This window comes from Aspergillus costaricaensis, assembly GCF_003184835.1.
Source record: "Aspergillus costaricaensis CBS 115574 unplaced genomic scaffold BO79scaffold_16, whole genome shotgun sequence".
Lineage (NCBI taxonomy): Eukaryota > Fungi > Ascomycota > Eurotiomycetes > Eurotiales > Aspergillaceae > Aspergillus > Aspergillus costaricensis.
In genome coordinates, this window is record NW_020291816.1 from 128,779 (window position 1) to 144,249 (window position 15,471).

General features: G+C 51.7%; 7 protein-coding genes across 7 annotated transcripts; 4 read left to right on the forward strand and 3 right to left on the reverse strand.

The window, feature by feature from the left end:
- Window positions 1-413: 413 nt before the first annotated feature.
- Window positions 414-1,665, forward strand: BO79DRAFT_265722 (hmg-CoA reductase; the record flags this gene model as incomplete). Its single annotated transcript, XM_025686902.1, has 3 exons — window positions 414-565; window positions 658-732; window positions 810-1,665. 3 exons carry the CDS (start codon window positions 414-416, stop codon window positions 1,663-1,665), a joined length of 1,083 nt encoding a protein of 360 aa, XP_025539338.1.
- Window positions 1,666-1,903: 238 nt separating this feature from the next.
- Window positions 1,904-3,839, reverse strand: BO79DRAFT_195016 (nucleobase cation symporter-1 family protein; the record flags this gene model as incomplete). The annotated part of the gene is made up of 6 exons (XM_025681098.1): window positions 1,904-2,445; window positions 2,496-2,566; window positions 2,622-2,764; window positions 2,822-3,197; window positions 3,245-3,349; window positions 3,397-3,839. The coding sequence occupies 6 exons, from the start codon at window positions 3,837-3,839 to the stop codon at window positions 1,904-1,906; spliced, it is 1,680 nt and encodes a 559-aa protein (XP_025539339.1).
- Window positions 3,840-4,262: 423 nt separating this feature from the next.
- BO79DRAFT_287584 (isopenicillin N synthase family dioxygenase) lies at window positions 4,263-5,449 on the forward strand (the record flags this gene model as incomplete). Its single annotated transcript, XM_025688603.1, has 3 exons — window positions 4,263-4,649; window positions 4,699-5,345; window positions 5,399-5,449. Coding segments are annotated over 3 exons (1,085 nt in total), but the record flags the coding sequence as incomplete, so codon positions are not given.
- Window positions 5,450-5,989: 540 nt separating this feature from the next.
- BO79DRAFT_195022 (alcohol dehydrogenase family protein) lies at window positions 5,990-7,454 on the reverse strand. Its single transcript, XM_025681099.1, has 5 exons — window positions 7,272-7,454; window positions 6,434-7,212; window positions 6,328-6,379; window positions 6,225-6,269; window positions 5,990-6,178 (listed from the first exon to the last, which is right to left on the reverse strand). The coding sequence occupies exons 1-5, from the start codon at window positions 7,388-7,390 to the stop codon at window positions 6,121-6,123; spliced, it is 1,053 nt and encodes a 350-aa protein (XP_025539341.1). The 5' UTR covers window positions 7,391-7,454; the 3' UTR covers window positions 5,990-6,120.
- Window positions 7,455-8,195: 741 nt separating this feature from the next.
- On the reverse strand, window positions 8,196-9,850 carry BO79DRAFT_195026 (uncharacterized protein). Its single transcript, XM_025681100.1, has 3 exons — window positions 9,619-9,850; window positions 9,297-9,567; window positions 8,196-9,213 (listed from the first exon to the last, which is right to left on the reverse strand). The coding sequence occupies exons 1-3, from the start codon at window positions 9,731-9,733 to the stop codon at window positions 8,346-8,348; spliced, it is 1,254 nt and encodes a 417-aa protein (XP_025539342.1). The 5' UTR covers window positions 9,734-9,850; the 3' UTR covers window positions 8,196-8,345.
- Window positions 9,851-11,899: 2,049 nt separating this feature from the next.
- Window positions 11,900-13,332, forward strand: BO79DRAFT_237751 (acyl-CoA dehydrogenase family protein; the record flags this gene model as incomplete). The annotated part of the gene is made up of 2 exons (XM_025684732.1): window positions 11,900-12,232; window positions 12,277-13,332. 2 exons carry the CDS (start codon window positions 11,900-11,902, stop codon window positions 13,264-13,266), a joined length of 1,323 nt encoding a protein of 440 aa, XP_025539343.1. The 3' UTR covers window positions 13,267-13,332.
- Window positions 13,333-13,723: 391 nt separating this feature from the next.
- BO79DRAFT_265736 (nucleobase cation symporter-1 family protein) lies at window positions 13,724-15,449 on the forward strand (the record flags this gene model as incomplete). Its single annotated transcript, XM_025686903.1, has 5 exons — window positions 13,724-13,892; window positions 13,936-14,035; window positions 14,079-14,164; window positions 14,211-15,017; window positions 15,061-15,449. The coding sequence occupies 5 exons, from the start codon at window positions 13,724-13,726 to the stop codon at window positions 15,447-15,449; spliced, it is 1,551 nt and encodes a 516-aa protein (XP_025539344.1).
- Between the last annotated feature and the right edge of the window lie 22 nt (window positions 15,450-15,471).

Consider the following 15,471-nt stretch of genomic DNA (forward strand, 5'->3'; position numbering starts at 1 on the left):
ATGATTATTCCCGACGAGCCGAGTTAGTCCGAGCAAACCAATTAGAGTCTGGGAACTGTGTAGATCAAAGTGTTTGAAAAAGAAAATATACCGCTCAATTCGGCTTTGCGGAAACAGGCGTAGCTGAAATGATCATTCAAATACTACTTACTACAGTGACTGGCGGGGTGGTATCTTGCTTTGCGGGTCTGAATGTGGCACATGAGCAGGAGAACAATATGTCATTGGTGAGCAGCGATAAGCGAAAGTTTGGACTTGTGCAATATTGGTTTCTGCAGACAAAGATGCAGAATTTTGGCGAGGTCGTGTAACAACCCCCAGGCATTATAAATGCTGGCTGGGGTATCCTGTTTCTTGCTCTTCGAATCTGTCTCATCATTATCTATAGTAGTTCTTTTCTCGTTGCCGTTACCATGTCTTTGCCCGTTGGAAACACAAATGGCAAGTTTCAGCAGGTCACGAAGAACCTGAAGGAAATCACTGCCCATCCCATTGATCCCACACAGGTTCGGATTGAGAATCTTATCGGTTGTGTGAAGGTGCCCGTGGGTTTGGCTGGACCTCTGTGGGTGTGGGAGACCGGCACTACCGGCGAAGAGGTTCAAGAGGTATATGCACCGCTGGCTACCACCGAAGCAGCTTTAGTTGCAAGTTCAGTTGTTGTCGGGGTTGTAAGGCTTTCAACCGTAGTGGGGGGATTCACATTGTCGCTCTCCGTGATGCCATGTCCAAGTAAGAATCCCACCTTCAACCATCCCCGGTCCTGGCGAGCAGAAGATCGGGGCGATCTCCGACTAACGGAGGATTAGAGTTCCCGCTTTCATATTTGACTCGCCAGCCAACGCTCTGGCCTTCGCTCAAAAGGTGCCGACCCTTCAGGGCGAGTTAAAGCGGCTTGCCGAATCTACTAGTCGCCGAATCCAGCTTCTGTCCGTAACTCCGACCGTAGTTGGCTCTGCAACGCATGTGCATTTCAATTACAACTGTGGCGACGCTACCGGTCAGAATATGGCCACCATCGCAACTCATCGAGCCTGCCACGAGCTGCTTCTGGACACCCCTCTCTGTGAGGATCTGAAGATTCGGGGCTTTCAGTTCGAAGCAGGAATGTCCGGGGAAAAGAAAGCCGGCTGGTCACATGTGCAGGAACCACGCGGCGTCGAGGCCATGGCATGGGGGATGATCAGCAACGAGGTGGCCGAGGAGGTGCTAGGATGCTCGACCGAGTCCATCTACCAGGCTCTGAACCGTGCTCAGGCTGGGGCCGTGCGAGCAGGCGAATTCGGTTATGCAGCCAATGCAATGAACATCGCGACTGCTATCTTCATCGCTACGGGGCAGGACGTTACCAGCATCGCCGAATCATGCTGGAGCCAGCTCACCCCAGAATACAACTATGAGACCAGAGTTCTGACGGTGTCACTATATATTCCGTCCCTTCCGGTGGGAGTAGTTGGTGGAGGCACACACCTGGGTCCTCAGCGTGAGGCGCTTGAAATTATGAAGTGCAGTGGACCCGGGAAGAAGCGTCGCCTTGCTGCACTGATCACTGCATTTGCGTTGGCATTGGACCCTAGCACCACAGGGGCTGTAGCTAACGATACATTGTCTGAAGCTCCTGCAAGGCTTCGCAGGAAGCCTGCTGATGCCTCTGCAAAGATTTAGATGCAAATCTGTGTGATGGATGGAGCATTGTGTCCAAATGGTATAATTATATGTTGACAAACTGTTCTATGATATATCCTGTCTTGTATTCCCAACATTGTCCCGTCTCGGTTTGTCACTCCTCGCAGCAGGATTTGTTCTTTGCCTCTTTAGCATAAGTAAGGCCACATTTTGGGCAGCGCCATAGAAATTAGGAATTCTTAAAATATGATGACCGTGATTTGCCATCAGTAGCTCGTCAAGATTTGCTCAAGATGTCCAGCCCAGTCTTAGCACCGTTCTCGTCTTTGACGACCACTGGCAGCACCGTCACCGCCTCAACTCCGTCTACTCGGTCGGGATCGAATTCGTCCCAGTATTCCTTTGGCTCTTTCCACCCGCCCGTCTTCTCGGTTTCCGCAGGAGGCCACACGACACATCCGAGGTAATACACGCCGAATGCAATAAGCAGGCCGACAGGGTACGCGACAAAGTAAAACCGTTGTATACCCAAGGGTGCCTTGACGCCCATCTGGTTAAGGAAACCGTAGAAGTTTGGCGCAACTGCCACAAGATAAGCACCAAAGCCGCGGAGATTAAATCCGTGGAAGAAATAGTAAACGCCATCGGTACGTCCTGTGTATAATGCCGGAATATCAAGCCATCCCCGTCGGATCAGGTAGTAGTCGCATATCAGAACACCGGCGATAGCAGAGAGAAATATTTGATACGAGGAGAGGAAGGTAATGAATACGGCTGCTGTGGCGAGGAGGTACCATGGGCAGATAGCGAAGGACAGGACTTTATGTTTATCAGTGACAGCAAGACTAGACTTTTGGGGAAATACTGACTGGCACAGATAAAGAACCCTCGTTTGACTGTAATGTAACGAGGAAGTAAAGCTGCAATGTCATTTCCAGCGCTGCATAGTACGAGCGATTAGTCAAAATCTGATATCGGAGCTATAGGATACTCACGGAATAGAGTTCTCGAAAATGGCGGAGAACACAGTCGAGTACACGAAAGCCAATGAAATGAAAGCACAGGCAGCGCGGTTGCCCGGCGTGTATCTTTCTCCATCCATCAGCTTGTCCAAGAAGGTCAGGGGATTCCATATCAGCTGACTTCGTTAGTACGTTGTCTATATGCGGACGCGTTAAAAAGAAATGAGACGTACCTCTCCAAATATACTTCTGCTACATCCAGCAATGATGTTGCCGATGACAGCCACTAGTAATCCCGAGAGCGGAAAGCTGATGACCTGTGCTAGGATCACGTCGCTAGGCTTCCTTGCGTACCGCTGGAGGTCCGCGGCATTGGAAATGAAGGTCCCGCAGCTGGCCAGCCCCAAAAACAGGAACTTGCAAATAAGCCAGCTCTTGGCTCTCCCATGAACTGTCGAGGGCTCGTGAATGGCAGGAGGGTTACCCCCAGCCAGGCATACTACCCAAGCTAACATGGCAAAAGCGCCGCCATAGTAGACTACTACTTTGATGTAGATAAGCTTCTTCATCTTAGGCACAGGAACCACGAGGAATGCGCAGTTGATAAGCCTGTCGCCTATTAGTGTCTCGCAGCTATTGGGTGGACTCGTACTTACCAGTAAACGAGAAAGCATATCATCTGCGCAGACGACAAGGCAGACTTTGGTCCCATCTTATCAGGAATACGAGCGATTGATGGGAAGATTGCATGCAAGAAAACACTGGATCGGTCTCAGTCATGTGCGTCGGAAAGGACCGCGATACTTACTATAAACACTGAGCTCCTTGTGTGACATTGACGCCGTTCCAGACTATACTCATTACTGCCCGGTTGAATGTTGGCCAGAGGGCACCCCAAGGACCAAAGCTAGAACGACATAGGACTGGAAAGGGGATTCGATACATCGCGCCAGCCCGCCCATTGAGAGCCATTAGGCAACCTGCGAGGAACTGGCCGGTAAAGGAGCAGGCGATGGCCTCCCACATGGTCAATCCCATGGATACGCCAGTGCTTGATGCGTACAAGTTGCTCACATTGGCCGTAGCCGAGAACCAGAAGAAGAGGTATGTGAGGCGTGTCCATTTTCGGTCTTTAGTTGGAGTTGGTCGGATCGAGTCATTATCCAGGACTCCCACAGGTCTTATGTTACCATTTTGGTCCACACTCTTGACAAGCAACCGCTCGTGGATCCCTTCCCATATGGAACTCATGTTGTGAGTTCTAAGATCTGCGGTTTGACGAAGATTGATGCTGGCCCTCGGCCGCATTTATTCAACCGAGCACACAGGCCGATAAGGAATGCCATGGTTCTGTAGCGGTCAGACACACCTTATCTCTTGGCTGCGACCTAAAGCGGCTTGGAATGACTCCTTTATCATCTGGGCAGACCTGGTTCCTCCTTGTGCCAGTGTCATTTAAGCTCGGGCCAATAAGGCGTTAGGTTTGTATCGCCATGCTTATCAACCATTCGGCCTCGACCGTATTCCCCACCAAAGAGATTGCGGGGATTGCCGTGGCAGCACACCATCGGACATATATCATCGCTATTAAGAAGCACCACGGAGGCCAAATGAACAAATAGCCTTACAAGGCCAGACCGAAGCAAAATAAAGCGACCGTGGGGATGACCTGTACGATGACTGCTATGGCTACCCCCGAATATACCCATGTCGAGCTATTGACGCTGAATGGACCGGAATACCGCAGGGTGTCAACTGCCCCTCCTCGCCTCCCGAGCGACGATGAGATTCCTGTGATCGATCTGGTCGGTATTGATGGCGACCTTGACGCACGCACTGTACTCGCCGGGAAGATTCGCGCTGCTGCTCAGAATATAGGATTCTTCTACGTCACGAATCATGGGATTTCCGAGGATATGATCGCGGGCGCTCTCACGCAAGCCAAAGCCTTTTTCCATCAGCCGCAGGAGGAAAAGGAAAAAGTATCAAACTTCAAGTTAATGCATATGGATGGATACCATGCGGTAGGAACTACCCAGGTCAACAAATCTGAGACAAAGGGTCAGCCTCACAACCAATAGTGAGCGATGGGTCATTAACACAGTAACAGACCGGAAAGAGACCTTTTCCCTTCGCTACAACGGCCGCAATGACCCAACCGCAGGACCAGACACCCCAGATGATCGGATCTGGGATGACTTCCCCCTCTGGGCTGGGACCGCCCATCTCCCAAGTTTTCGCGAAGCCACCATTTCATTCTGGCAAGCACGATTAGCCTTGGCGAGAAAACTGGTCCGTATCTTTGCGCTTGCCTTGGATCTCTCCGAGGACTATTTCGATAGCGTCATCACGCACCCCGGCGCCGATGGCCTATACATTCACTACCCTGGTACACCCGAGGCCGAACTCAAAGAAGATAGAATCGACGTCGGCATCGGCTCACATACCGACATCCAATGCTTCACACTACTCTGGCAGGACATGTCGGGGGGTCTGCAAGTTTTGTCGTCATCTGACGAATGGTTGAACGCTCGACCCATCCCGGGCACACTTGTCGTCAATATTGGGGATTTCCTGCAGCGCTTATCTAACAACCGGTTTAGATCCACGGTGCACAGAGTATATAACCGGCAAAGCACATCACGGTATTCGATGCCGTTCTTCTTCGGGTTCAATCCCGAGACGGTGTGTCAGGTGGTGCCGTCTTGTATTGATGAACAACATCCGGCCCTTTTCGAGCCTATCTCCTGTGGGAAGGTGAGTAGATTTGCTCCGACGATTATGCAGAATGATTTGGCTAACGGGAGTAGTGGCACCGCGATCGACTGGCTCTTGCTCAAGGAAAGCTGGCTACTGCATAGAATCGAGTGGTAGCACATGTCTGTTATTATAAACAAGAAACATCACTTATCTATCCCCTTCAGGGGTCTGAATCGCTGTAGTTATTGCCGTTCTATTGCGTGTTTCACTTTGCCTATACCTTCCCTGTGGCAGCTGCGCCCATTGGTGCAGGGAGAAATGACCTTCAACAGATATTTCATGAGAGACAAGTTTATATCCACCTTTGTAAGCGTTAAAAGTAACAATAACAGCAATAACTATACCTTTTGTAGCACTTGATTGTTCGAGGAGAGACGTGGGAGGAGGGTGGAGAAGTGAAAAGATGCGTAGCCTTGGGGGGACTATGCCTGTATTTGGTGACCTAGCTCCGACATGTGACATGGGTCCATTCAGCACAAAATCTTCCTTTCATGGGAGTGTCATTGATAATGCTTCCTGGATTATCGTCTACAGCCTAGGCACCCTTGGCAGGTATCAGACACATACGGATCCCTTTGCTTGATAGCCATCAAAGAGTTCGGACAGACAACACACCAACAGTATCGCCATATTGGATCTAGCTGCAATCATGGACGTTTACAAATGAATTTGACTGCTCATTGAAAAGACATGACACGCGTTCATTCGATGCAAAATACTCTACCGCATGATTCAAAGACCGTCACCACCAACTCCTCACCGTCGAAAACGCTCACTTACTGCCCTCGAAAATGATCTTCTGCGATCGCATATGGTTGAAATCGTTGTATCTACGCATTGTTAGCCTCGTCCTATATATAAGAAAATCACACTTACGCTTGGACAGCCTCCGATAGTGGTCGCACGTCGGTTACCATGAAACTAGACTCGTTGTCAGTACAAACAATATATAAATACCGCATCCGACCATCAAACTTACTCAAGAGTATCCTGCTTCTGAACCAACAACTTCAACGCATCTTCAAAGGTGCCTATAATACAGTTGTCAGCATCATAATAATCTACCAATAAAACGATCAACCTACTCCGAACCGGGCATCGTCCCATCTGAATCTGAAGATTCTTCCCGTAGGCCTGGTTGCCCGTCCACGGAATCTCGCCATTATGCACTCCCACACTCGAGATCCGTCCCCAGGGCCGTAACATCTCAAACGCCATAGCCAGCGCACTACTATGTCCCACCACCTCAATCGCCACATCAGCTCCTCTGCCCTCCGTCAACTCCTTCACTCTCCCTCTCAGCCCATCTGCTTGCGTTTGGAAATTCCACGGCTCGGCCCCTAACCGTCCCGCCAACTCCAACCGATCGGGAACACTATCGACGGCAATAAGATGCCTCGGCCGATATTCCAGTGCACTGATCAACGCACAGATCCCCACCGGTCCACACCCGAACAGAATCACCGTACTCTCCTGCACCGTAGCTTCATCCATCCCTTTGAATGCATTATTAGCGGCAAAATAACCCGTGGGGAAGATATCCGCCATAAGCACAAGCTTCTTCTCATCGATTTCCTTCGGCGCAGCGACCAGCGTCGAGTCCGCCAACGGGACACGGACATAATCTGCCTGTCCGCCATCCAAGACCGCAGAGCCGTAAAGTTGGCTTTTGGCGCAGCGAGAGGAACAACCCCGCATGCAGTAGAAGCATTCCCCGCAGCTCACAGTAAATGGCGAGACGACTAGGTCACCGGTATGGAAATTGTGGACTTCTGAGCCGGTTTCGATGATTTCTCCGGTGAACTCGTGGCCCATGATGAAGCCAGTTGTGGAGGGCTGGTGGCCGCGGAAGACATGTAGTTCACTGTAGAATATAGGTCCTTAGTAGAGATCGTCTTCAGTTTGGATGCTTGGGACACTCACCTCCCACATAGTGCAGTGTAGCGTACTTTGACGACCACGTCGGTGGGATCCTGGATCTGAGGAATGGGACGCTCCTCGAGAGCAACCTCGAGAGGACCTTTGAAGACAACGGCCTGCATGTTTGTTAACACGGTTGTGGTTATGGGTAATGGAGTGAGAACTGTAAGATGTGCAATGTTGAAGGTCGAAGTGGTGTTGTTGTGACGGTGGTGCCACTCCCCGCTTTTGGTATCCCCGAGCCTCGGTTGACAGGGATAAGGCGGGATGACGAGAACATCTTGTAGATCATAGAACTACTTACTATCGAGCGTGTCTGAGTACTTCAGAGACATTTGACTGAGGTCCCTAGAGATAGTATTACGGATATTGCTTCTTTGCTCATGGGAGCGCTTAAGGATCTGTCTGGGGAAGGTCGACTATGCACATGCTATTACCCGAGGAAGAATATACTTTCATTGGCTAAGTTACCGGGAGTAGTTCTTATAATCACAAGAGCACACGATACTTTCTACCGTTAACTTACTGAGATCTGGAACCCTGTTGAACACCAATCCGTTGTAAGTGTCCTCCCTGTATAAGGATATACTGTCACCGCAACACCTGCAGGTGTCACTAATAGTCATACCTCGACACAGGGTGGCGGGATCCGGAGGAGGCGAGGGTGGGGGTTTACAGATCATCGTCGGCTACGTGCACTAGGGGGCCCCGCAAATAGTCTGAAGGCGATTTGCGTAATGCTCATTCCTTAGCTTGAAGGTAGAATCTACTATAAGGGGCAGTTCGTCGGAGATACCGGGGTATCGGAAAAATCTACGCGAGGGCCAAACAGAGGGGTTTCTGCTCCTGCCTGGAAGCGCTAGGGGAAAGGACTCTACAACAATGTGCATTGATTTAGACAGTGATTATATGTGGATTCTTCAGTAAGTTTCGTAATGTTTTATCCAGATGAGACTCAAAATATATACACACCAGCCGCAAAGGTATAGATATAATCCGCCAAGCATGAAACGCCACCCGGCTGTGAAGACAATTCAAAAATAAAAGCATGGGGAATCAAAGGAAAGCCAATACCAACTATTCAGACGCTTTGAACCACTTTTGTTTAGGTTTTGCTGACCAGATCTTCGTCTCGAACGATTGCCCCAGCTGGTCCACGGTAAACGGCGAGGTGAACCCGGTTGCCGTGCCCGCATAACTAGGACCGAGCCGCTGGCTACTACCCGCCGTGGACGGCGGATCGTAGGAGCTTATTGAGTCACTTGCAGTTCGTACCCGCGATAAATCGAAACTGGCGCTGCGATCTCGTAGACTGGGAACAGACCCTTTCGAGGAAGTGGGTCTCGATTGACTCAGACCAGGGACTAAGCACCGGGGATGCAGCTGCCTCTCATTCGCCATGGATGATGTTTCACTGTTTGCGGTAGAATCCGGTATGGAACACGTGTCGACATTGGAACGAGACTCTGCGATGGACCCCGTCTCCGCGGTTGACCCACCACCAGTATTGGGCCTGGTCTCGGGTAATGACCGCGCATCCGGGTTGGGTTGAATGTCCGCGTAAGATTGGGGGTCGGGGATAGATCGGGAATCGGTACTCGATCGGGTATCTGCGGTGGACCTTGTGTCTGAAACACAGGAGTCGGTACTCGAACCAGTGTCGGTGTGTGGCGGCGCTCCTCCTGTGGTCGGTGCTTCACCTGGGCTTGGAGAATGATGGTCAAACTCCTGACCTTCGCGGATATAACACCTCGAGATGAGGTCGTTTTGGATGGTCATGATTTTGTTGAACGCTCTGATTAGAGCAAACTTGAACGGATATGACATCTCCGGATGTCCGGATATTGTTTCGTATGCGAGCTCCTTGACGTACCCCAGGCACGTGTTCATATGCATGTACTCGATCTTTAGTGGGTGCATCAAGATTTTACCTGTGTGCATCTTTCTGAATCCCGGATATGCAATCAGTACATCTTCCCGGCTTTGTTCACGAGGGTCTGAATGAAGAGATCAGCTCAGTGGACTTACCCAACCTTATCCAGGTACTCCCAATATTCGAGTCGGCTGGGGTCGGAAAACAATCGGGTCAAATACCACTTCCAGAAGATTTTCCTGCGCTGCACATGTGGACCGTCCAGAGTGAAGTATTCATCTACCTGGGCGTCTGATTCAGTGCTTCGAACCCGCAACGCGCGTGCGGTTATGTCGAAGTCGAGCATTTTAGCGTATAGACGGTGAGTCAGTACTGGTAAGGCCGCCTTTAGGAATTTGGCGCCTTTGTTAAAGACGATAATATCATCTGGAGTAGTAATCAGCCACCTGTCCCATCCATCACCAGACTAGATCATACCGTCTGTGAAGTCCAGGAACAAACGCAGAAAATCCATCCGTTTACTGAAATCGGTGTATAATTCCTTCCGCGTCACCTGCTTGATGCCATCCTGTACAGGAGACAGTGAACCCATGGTGGATCAGACTAGCAGTGGATAATCTATGGAATGTGTAGACTGCAATGGGTATGGAATGGTACACGGAACGTCAGCAAGGGTAGAACTGGCTTGCACGCTCTTGGTTTGATGGTGATAAAGATGCAAAGTGTGTTGCTGACCAGCCCTCCCCCAGAGTCCTTATATTTAGCCGGCCCAATGACCCCTGGCAGGATTTTGGGCCAGCATGCGCCTCCGATTGCGCCAAACCGATGGAGAAGCCGACTGCGGCTGACGTGCCATGCGATTGGCACAGCTGCTTGTCATTCCGAAACTGTGCCGTCATCCAACGCTTGAGGCCTGTTGACAGGGTGGTCCACTACTTTACCCGCATGCGTGGAACTCCGCGGCAGAGTTTTGCAAGGTGTGATCCGACTAGGCAAGGATGCTGAAGGCTGACTGCCAGCGTCCATTGTGGAAGCGATTGATTGGGGGGGAAGGGGGGGACCAATGGTGGGCTGTGTATGGAGACAATAAGTTCACGTATATTAAGTCAACGAATTGCGTCCCCACCAGGGTGATTCCGCGACGGTGGCCCAGACTCCAGTGTTCAGCTGCGCCGTCGCGATCCCTGGACGTCCAAGGGCATCAGAGGGCCCGTTTGGCCGGAGTGGACCCGCTAACGATCCCATCGCGTAGGATCCAATACGTCGGAGAGGTCGGAAGTCCCGTCCCAGTCATGATTCGCCGCTCGCAGCCAATTGTGATCGTGCCGGTCTGTGCTGGTCCCCTCGAAGGAACGAACTGTCCGTCAGCTTCTTGGCATCAGGATCGGCTCTATGATGCAGGCAGGATGGCGACCACCTGGGCATTCAGCTGATGCAAAGGTGTTGCTCCTGTAGCCGGCAGTGTCAGCTCGCTTGTGTGCTACACTCCCGGACAATACATAATATGTACTATGTCGATCGCAGCGTGTCTAGAACAGTCGCAAGCAGGGTGTAGTAACAGTAGTAGTTTGGGTATGTTATAGCAGCAGGGATGGGCTGAGATGTCCCTCACTCTTTCCTCACTGAATGTGAATCATGCCACCTTTGTTGCGTTGCCCTTTTGGGTCTCGTTCATTTGGGATCTCGTGGGCCCCGTGATCGCACTTATCCCAACTGGGACAGGCCTCGGCGTGACCGACCAACGGCACATGACTAATTGCTCCGCAGCGGATTTCGGCTATCCGCCAATCAGCAGAGTTCATTATGGATCTCCAGCTGAGACTCGCTTTTCCACCTTTTCATTTGACACCAGATATCCGATGTGAAACAAGGAATCGAGCAGACAAGCAATTCATGATTCAGCTACCAGTCGGAAGTGGAATGCCGGTGGAGGAAGATATATAATCAGATCGGTGTGCCCAACGCGATTCGATGTGAGATACTCAGGTTTGGCACTTCTCATGCAGGTCCTTCGTGGAGCAGATGGTCTATCCCCTCCAGCCAATTTACAGGCGGGGCGCAGACAGGCACCCTGGCATTCTATCTAACCGTCCTAAGGCATAGAAGACATGGACTAACGCACCGAATGAGACATCCTTTTTCAGTCAGGGATATCCCGGACTCATTGGGCGCAGGACCGACAACCACCACCGACTATACTAATGCACCTATCCCCGATGGCAGGCCCAACGGCACCGGCTGGATTGGCTGTCCTTCACCCTTATCGCATCTGCCCCTGGCTCACTCGATGCGAGAGATATAGCTCAGTCGGGGATCTCTTATTATTTCCGGTGGTGATTCGGTCCCTGAGCAAGGACCAATTGGCTCCCCAAGCTTGTCCGCGATCCGGCCGAACCCAATCCCCGGTCGGTGCAGATGCTGGAGTTGCAGTGGAAGTTGCCTACTTAGTAGTCTTCCACGATGAAGGACACCTTCAGATCGGTCCGCGTCACATTCACCCTCCCTCTTCTTCTACTCACAAGCAACAACTTCTGAGAAACTCATGATGTTGATCTTTCTCTTCTTACGGCCCGGTGGGCACGTGACTGACCTCGGATGAGCCTTGACCGAGGCTGATTGCCAATGCGGGGATGGCTAACCCGGCTCGGATATACCGCATATGCCTCCTTGCTCAACAGCTCCTTCTAGATATCTCACTCCATTGACTCTAAACGTATCCACGGAGGTGTTCCCAAATAATCACTACGACAACAGCAATATGTCGCAGCTGTCTTCTAACCCAATTCCATTTTCGGAGCCGCCATATCTCTGCGGTCTCCCTTCGCCCTACTACTCGCCGGGCCATCGTCGCTTTCAAAAAGCCTGTCGCGATTTCTTCTGGGAACACCTCCACAGCCATGCTGCCGAGTATGAGAAGGCCGGGCAGGTTCCCGAGCATGTCTTCCACACGTTCTGCAAGCATAATATGCTACTCCCGAACATCGGCGCACCCTTGCCCGTGGACTGGCTGAAGCGCTTGGGAATCGCCGACATCCTGGGAGTCAAGGTGGAGCACTGGGACTACATGTACACGGGAATTTATTTCGACGAGGTAGGTATCCTGGGCACGCCATAGGGTATGACTGACAACTTCAGATGGCGCGAGCCGGTATGGCTGGGCCGGGTTCATCCCTGAACGCCGGCTTCAATTTTGCAATTCCACCTATTCTGAAGTATGGCAGCCAGCAGTTGCAGGAACGCTTTCTCCCGGATCTTTTGACTGGTCGCAAACGCTGCTGCATCGCGATTACAGAGCCGGAGGCAGGCAGCGATGTTGCCAACATCACCACGACAGCCACCAAGACGCCCGATGGAAAGTATTACCTGGTCAATGGTGCGAAGAAGTGGATCACCAACGGGATCTGGTCCGACTTTGCGACCATGGCTGTTCGCTCCGGTGGCCCAGGAGCGTCTGGTCTCTCCGTCCTGCTCGTTCCATTGAAGGGACACCCCGGCGTCACGATGCGCCCGCTCAAGGTTACCGGCCCGATTACCAGTGGAACCACCTACATTGAATTGGACGAAGTCAAGGTGCCTGTGGAGAATTTGGTCGGCCGAGAAGGAGACGGCATGCGAATGATCATGACGAATTTCAACCACGAACGCCTTTCGATCGCGGTCGGCATCACTCGCCAGGCTCGCGTGGCCCTGTCCACCGCCTTCCAATACTGTCTGAAGCGAGAGGCCTTTGGCAAAACGCTCATGGACCAGCCAGTTGTCCGAAACCGTCTGGCTAGGGCGGGCGCTGAGTTGGAAACGTTGGGGGCCTTTGTCGAGCAGCTCCTTTACCAATTGTGCCATCTTCCCAAGGAAGAAGGAGATCGCAAGCTGGGTGGAATCACTGCCCTCTCCAAGGCCAAGGCAGGAATGGTGTTGAATGAGTGTGCGCAGTGCGCGGTTCTCCTGTTTGGAGGAGCCGGATTGACGCAAAGCGGACAGGGCGAGCTGGTCGAGTCGATTCTCCGAGAGGTACCAGCTGCCCGGATTCCGGGCGGTAGTGAGGATGTTTTGCTTGACCTGGCCGTTCGACAATTGGTGAAGGTCTATCAGGCGGGAGAGAGGAAGTTGAAGCAGTCCAAGATATAGTCTCGTTGGTTAACATTCTGGTAAATAAGGTTTATGCAGTACTAGTGCCAGTGACATGTCATATTGAATAGCATTTTTGGCTGCCGACTTATCTTCCTTGAAGCCTTGAAAATTGCCATTGTTCAATTTGCTGCAGGTCGTTATCAAACGTTATCTCCTAATCTTGATTTGCTGAGCAGGTTACATGAGACTCCACTGAGCTGTTTTGCAAAGGCAAATACCACTGCCAGTGCTGTGGCTGGCAGTCCGAGCGGCAGTTGATATCATTGCCAGATTAACTCCCGATAGCGCCGGTAACTTGCAATCCCGCGTCCCAATGGTGGCCACGCAGCTTCCCTGACTCGTCACACCCGTCACTTATCATCGGCCGATCCGACTTCTTATCTGCACCAAGAATGGAAGCGGCCTCAAATAACGGCCCCTTGCCGAAACCTCAACAGCCCATTCAACGCGCACAATGGGTCTGAAGCAGCGGCTACAAGTCAAACATGGGGAGGTGGTGTCGGGAGTCGACTCCAATGCCGATCTGGATCCTATTCCACGGAATTCAGCCCGGCGGACTTGGGGATGGGTCAGTTTGACTGGGTTTTGGATTTCGGAAGCATTCTCAATCAGCATGTACCAGGGTAGGCCTCCTCTATGCATAAATGAATTTCACTAATCGGCCAGTCACGTCCACATCGGTGTCAAAGGGGTTAAACGCGGGTCTGGCGATCGCGGCAGTGGTTATCGGCCACATGCTCGTGTACATCCCAGTGGTGCTCGATGGGTTGGTGTCCAAACAATCACAGAGAGCCATCTAACAGAAACAGATACGTGGGTTCTATATATGGCATCAACTTTCCTATCCTCACCCGTGCCAGCTACGGCATGCGAGGGAGTTATTTTGCCGTCCTCAGTAAGCCATCCTCAATTTATCGACCAAATCTGTCTGACCAGCTCAGTCCGCGGGCTCGTCGCCATTATCTGGTTCGGCACTCAGACCTACCAAACCGGAGAATGCATCTCGTCGATGATAAGTGCCATCTGGCCATCTTTCGAACATCTACCCAACCATCTCCCGAGTTCGGGGCCTATAACTTCCGCTCAACTGCTTTGCTTCTTTCTGGCCATTATCGTCCAACTCCCGCTCTTATACCTCAACATTCCTCAGCTCCGCTATCTATTTTTAGTTAAGATGGTCATCATGCCCATCTTCGGCCTGGCCTTGTTTATCTGGGCCGTCGCCACTGCCCACGGATTCGGTCCCGTCTTCTCTAAACCTAGCCAGATTACCGACGGGACACCAGTGGCAGTGGTTTTTCTGCAATGCGTAACCAGTGCCATCGGCCCTAAAGCCACCCTTGCGTTGAATATGCCCGACTTTACGCGGTACGCGCACTCACCTCGCCAAATTATCTGGACGCAAGCTTTAGGTTTGATAGTTCTGGTTTCGCTCTGCGGCGTTCTCGGTGCAACGGTAACCTCCGCCAGCGAGATTATCTATGGCGTGCAGACCTGGAATCCGCTACAGGTGGCAGCGCTGTGGAACAACCGTGCCGCACAGTTCTTCGCCGCGTTGTGCTGGTCTCTGGCAGCCATAGGGACGAATCTGTCTGCAAATAGTGTGTCTTTTTCAAATGATCTATCCCTTTGGTTTCCCCGGTACATCAACGCACGACGAGGTGCATATGTTTGCGCGGTGCTCAGCATTCTGAGCTGTCCATGGTACATCCAGGAAGAGTATGACATCTTTCCCTTTAAACGGTCAAGTCTAACCTTTATGCAGCGCGGCATCCTTCTCTTCCTTCCTAGGCGGCTATTCTCTCTTCCTTGGGTCCTTAGCCGGTATCATTATAGTGGACTACTGGGTCATCCGGAGACGACAGCTGCGCGTACACTCTCTCTACGATCCGCGAGGTACGCACTTTTTTACGCGGGGATTCAACCTCCGCGCTTTTGCGGCCTTCATCTGCGGGATTGCCCCGAATTTGCCTGGTCTAGCGAATGCCTGTGGGCAGAGTGGCGTGCCGGTCGGCGCAGTGTATCTGTATTCGCTGAGTTGGTTGGTCAGTATTGTCGTGTCAGGAGGGGTGTATTGGGGCCTTTGCAAGGTGTGGCCAGTAGCAGTGGATGACGACGAGGGAGGTATCTGGGAGGGAGTAGAGGTGACTACCAAGGAGGTCGAGAGTTCTGCACACTAAGTGGGATATCACACTAGATAGA

Coding starts and splice junctions, on each gene's coding strand:
- BO79DRAFT_195022 (XM_025681099.1), bottom strand. CDS start 7,390: ATGCAGGCCGTTGTCTTCAAAGGTCCTCTCGAGGTTGCTCTCGAGGAG. Junction 6,380..6,433: donor GGGACGATGCCCGGTTCGGA/GTAGGTTGATCG, acceptor ACTGTATTATAG/GCACCTTTGAAGATGCGTTG. Junction 6,270..6,327: donor CAGAAGCAGGATACTCTTGA/GTAAGTTTGATG, acceptor CAACGAGTCTAG/TTTCATGGTAACCGACGTGC.
- BO79DRAFT_195026 (XM_025681100.1), bottom strand. CDS start 9,733: ATGGGTTCACTGTCTCCTGTACAGGATGGCATCAAGCAGGTGACGCGG. Junction 9,568..9,618: donor GTTCCTGGACTTCACAGACG/GTATGATCTAGT, acceptor TTACTACTCCAG/ATGATATTATCGTCTTTAAC. Junction 9,214..9,296: donor GAGTACCTGGATAAGGTTGG/GTAAGTCCACTG, acceptor TCCGGGATTCAG/AAAGATGCACACAGGTAAAA.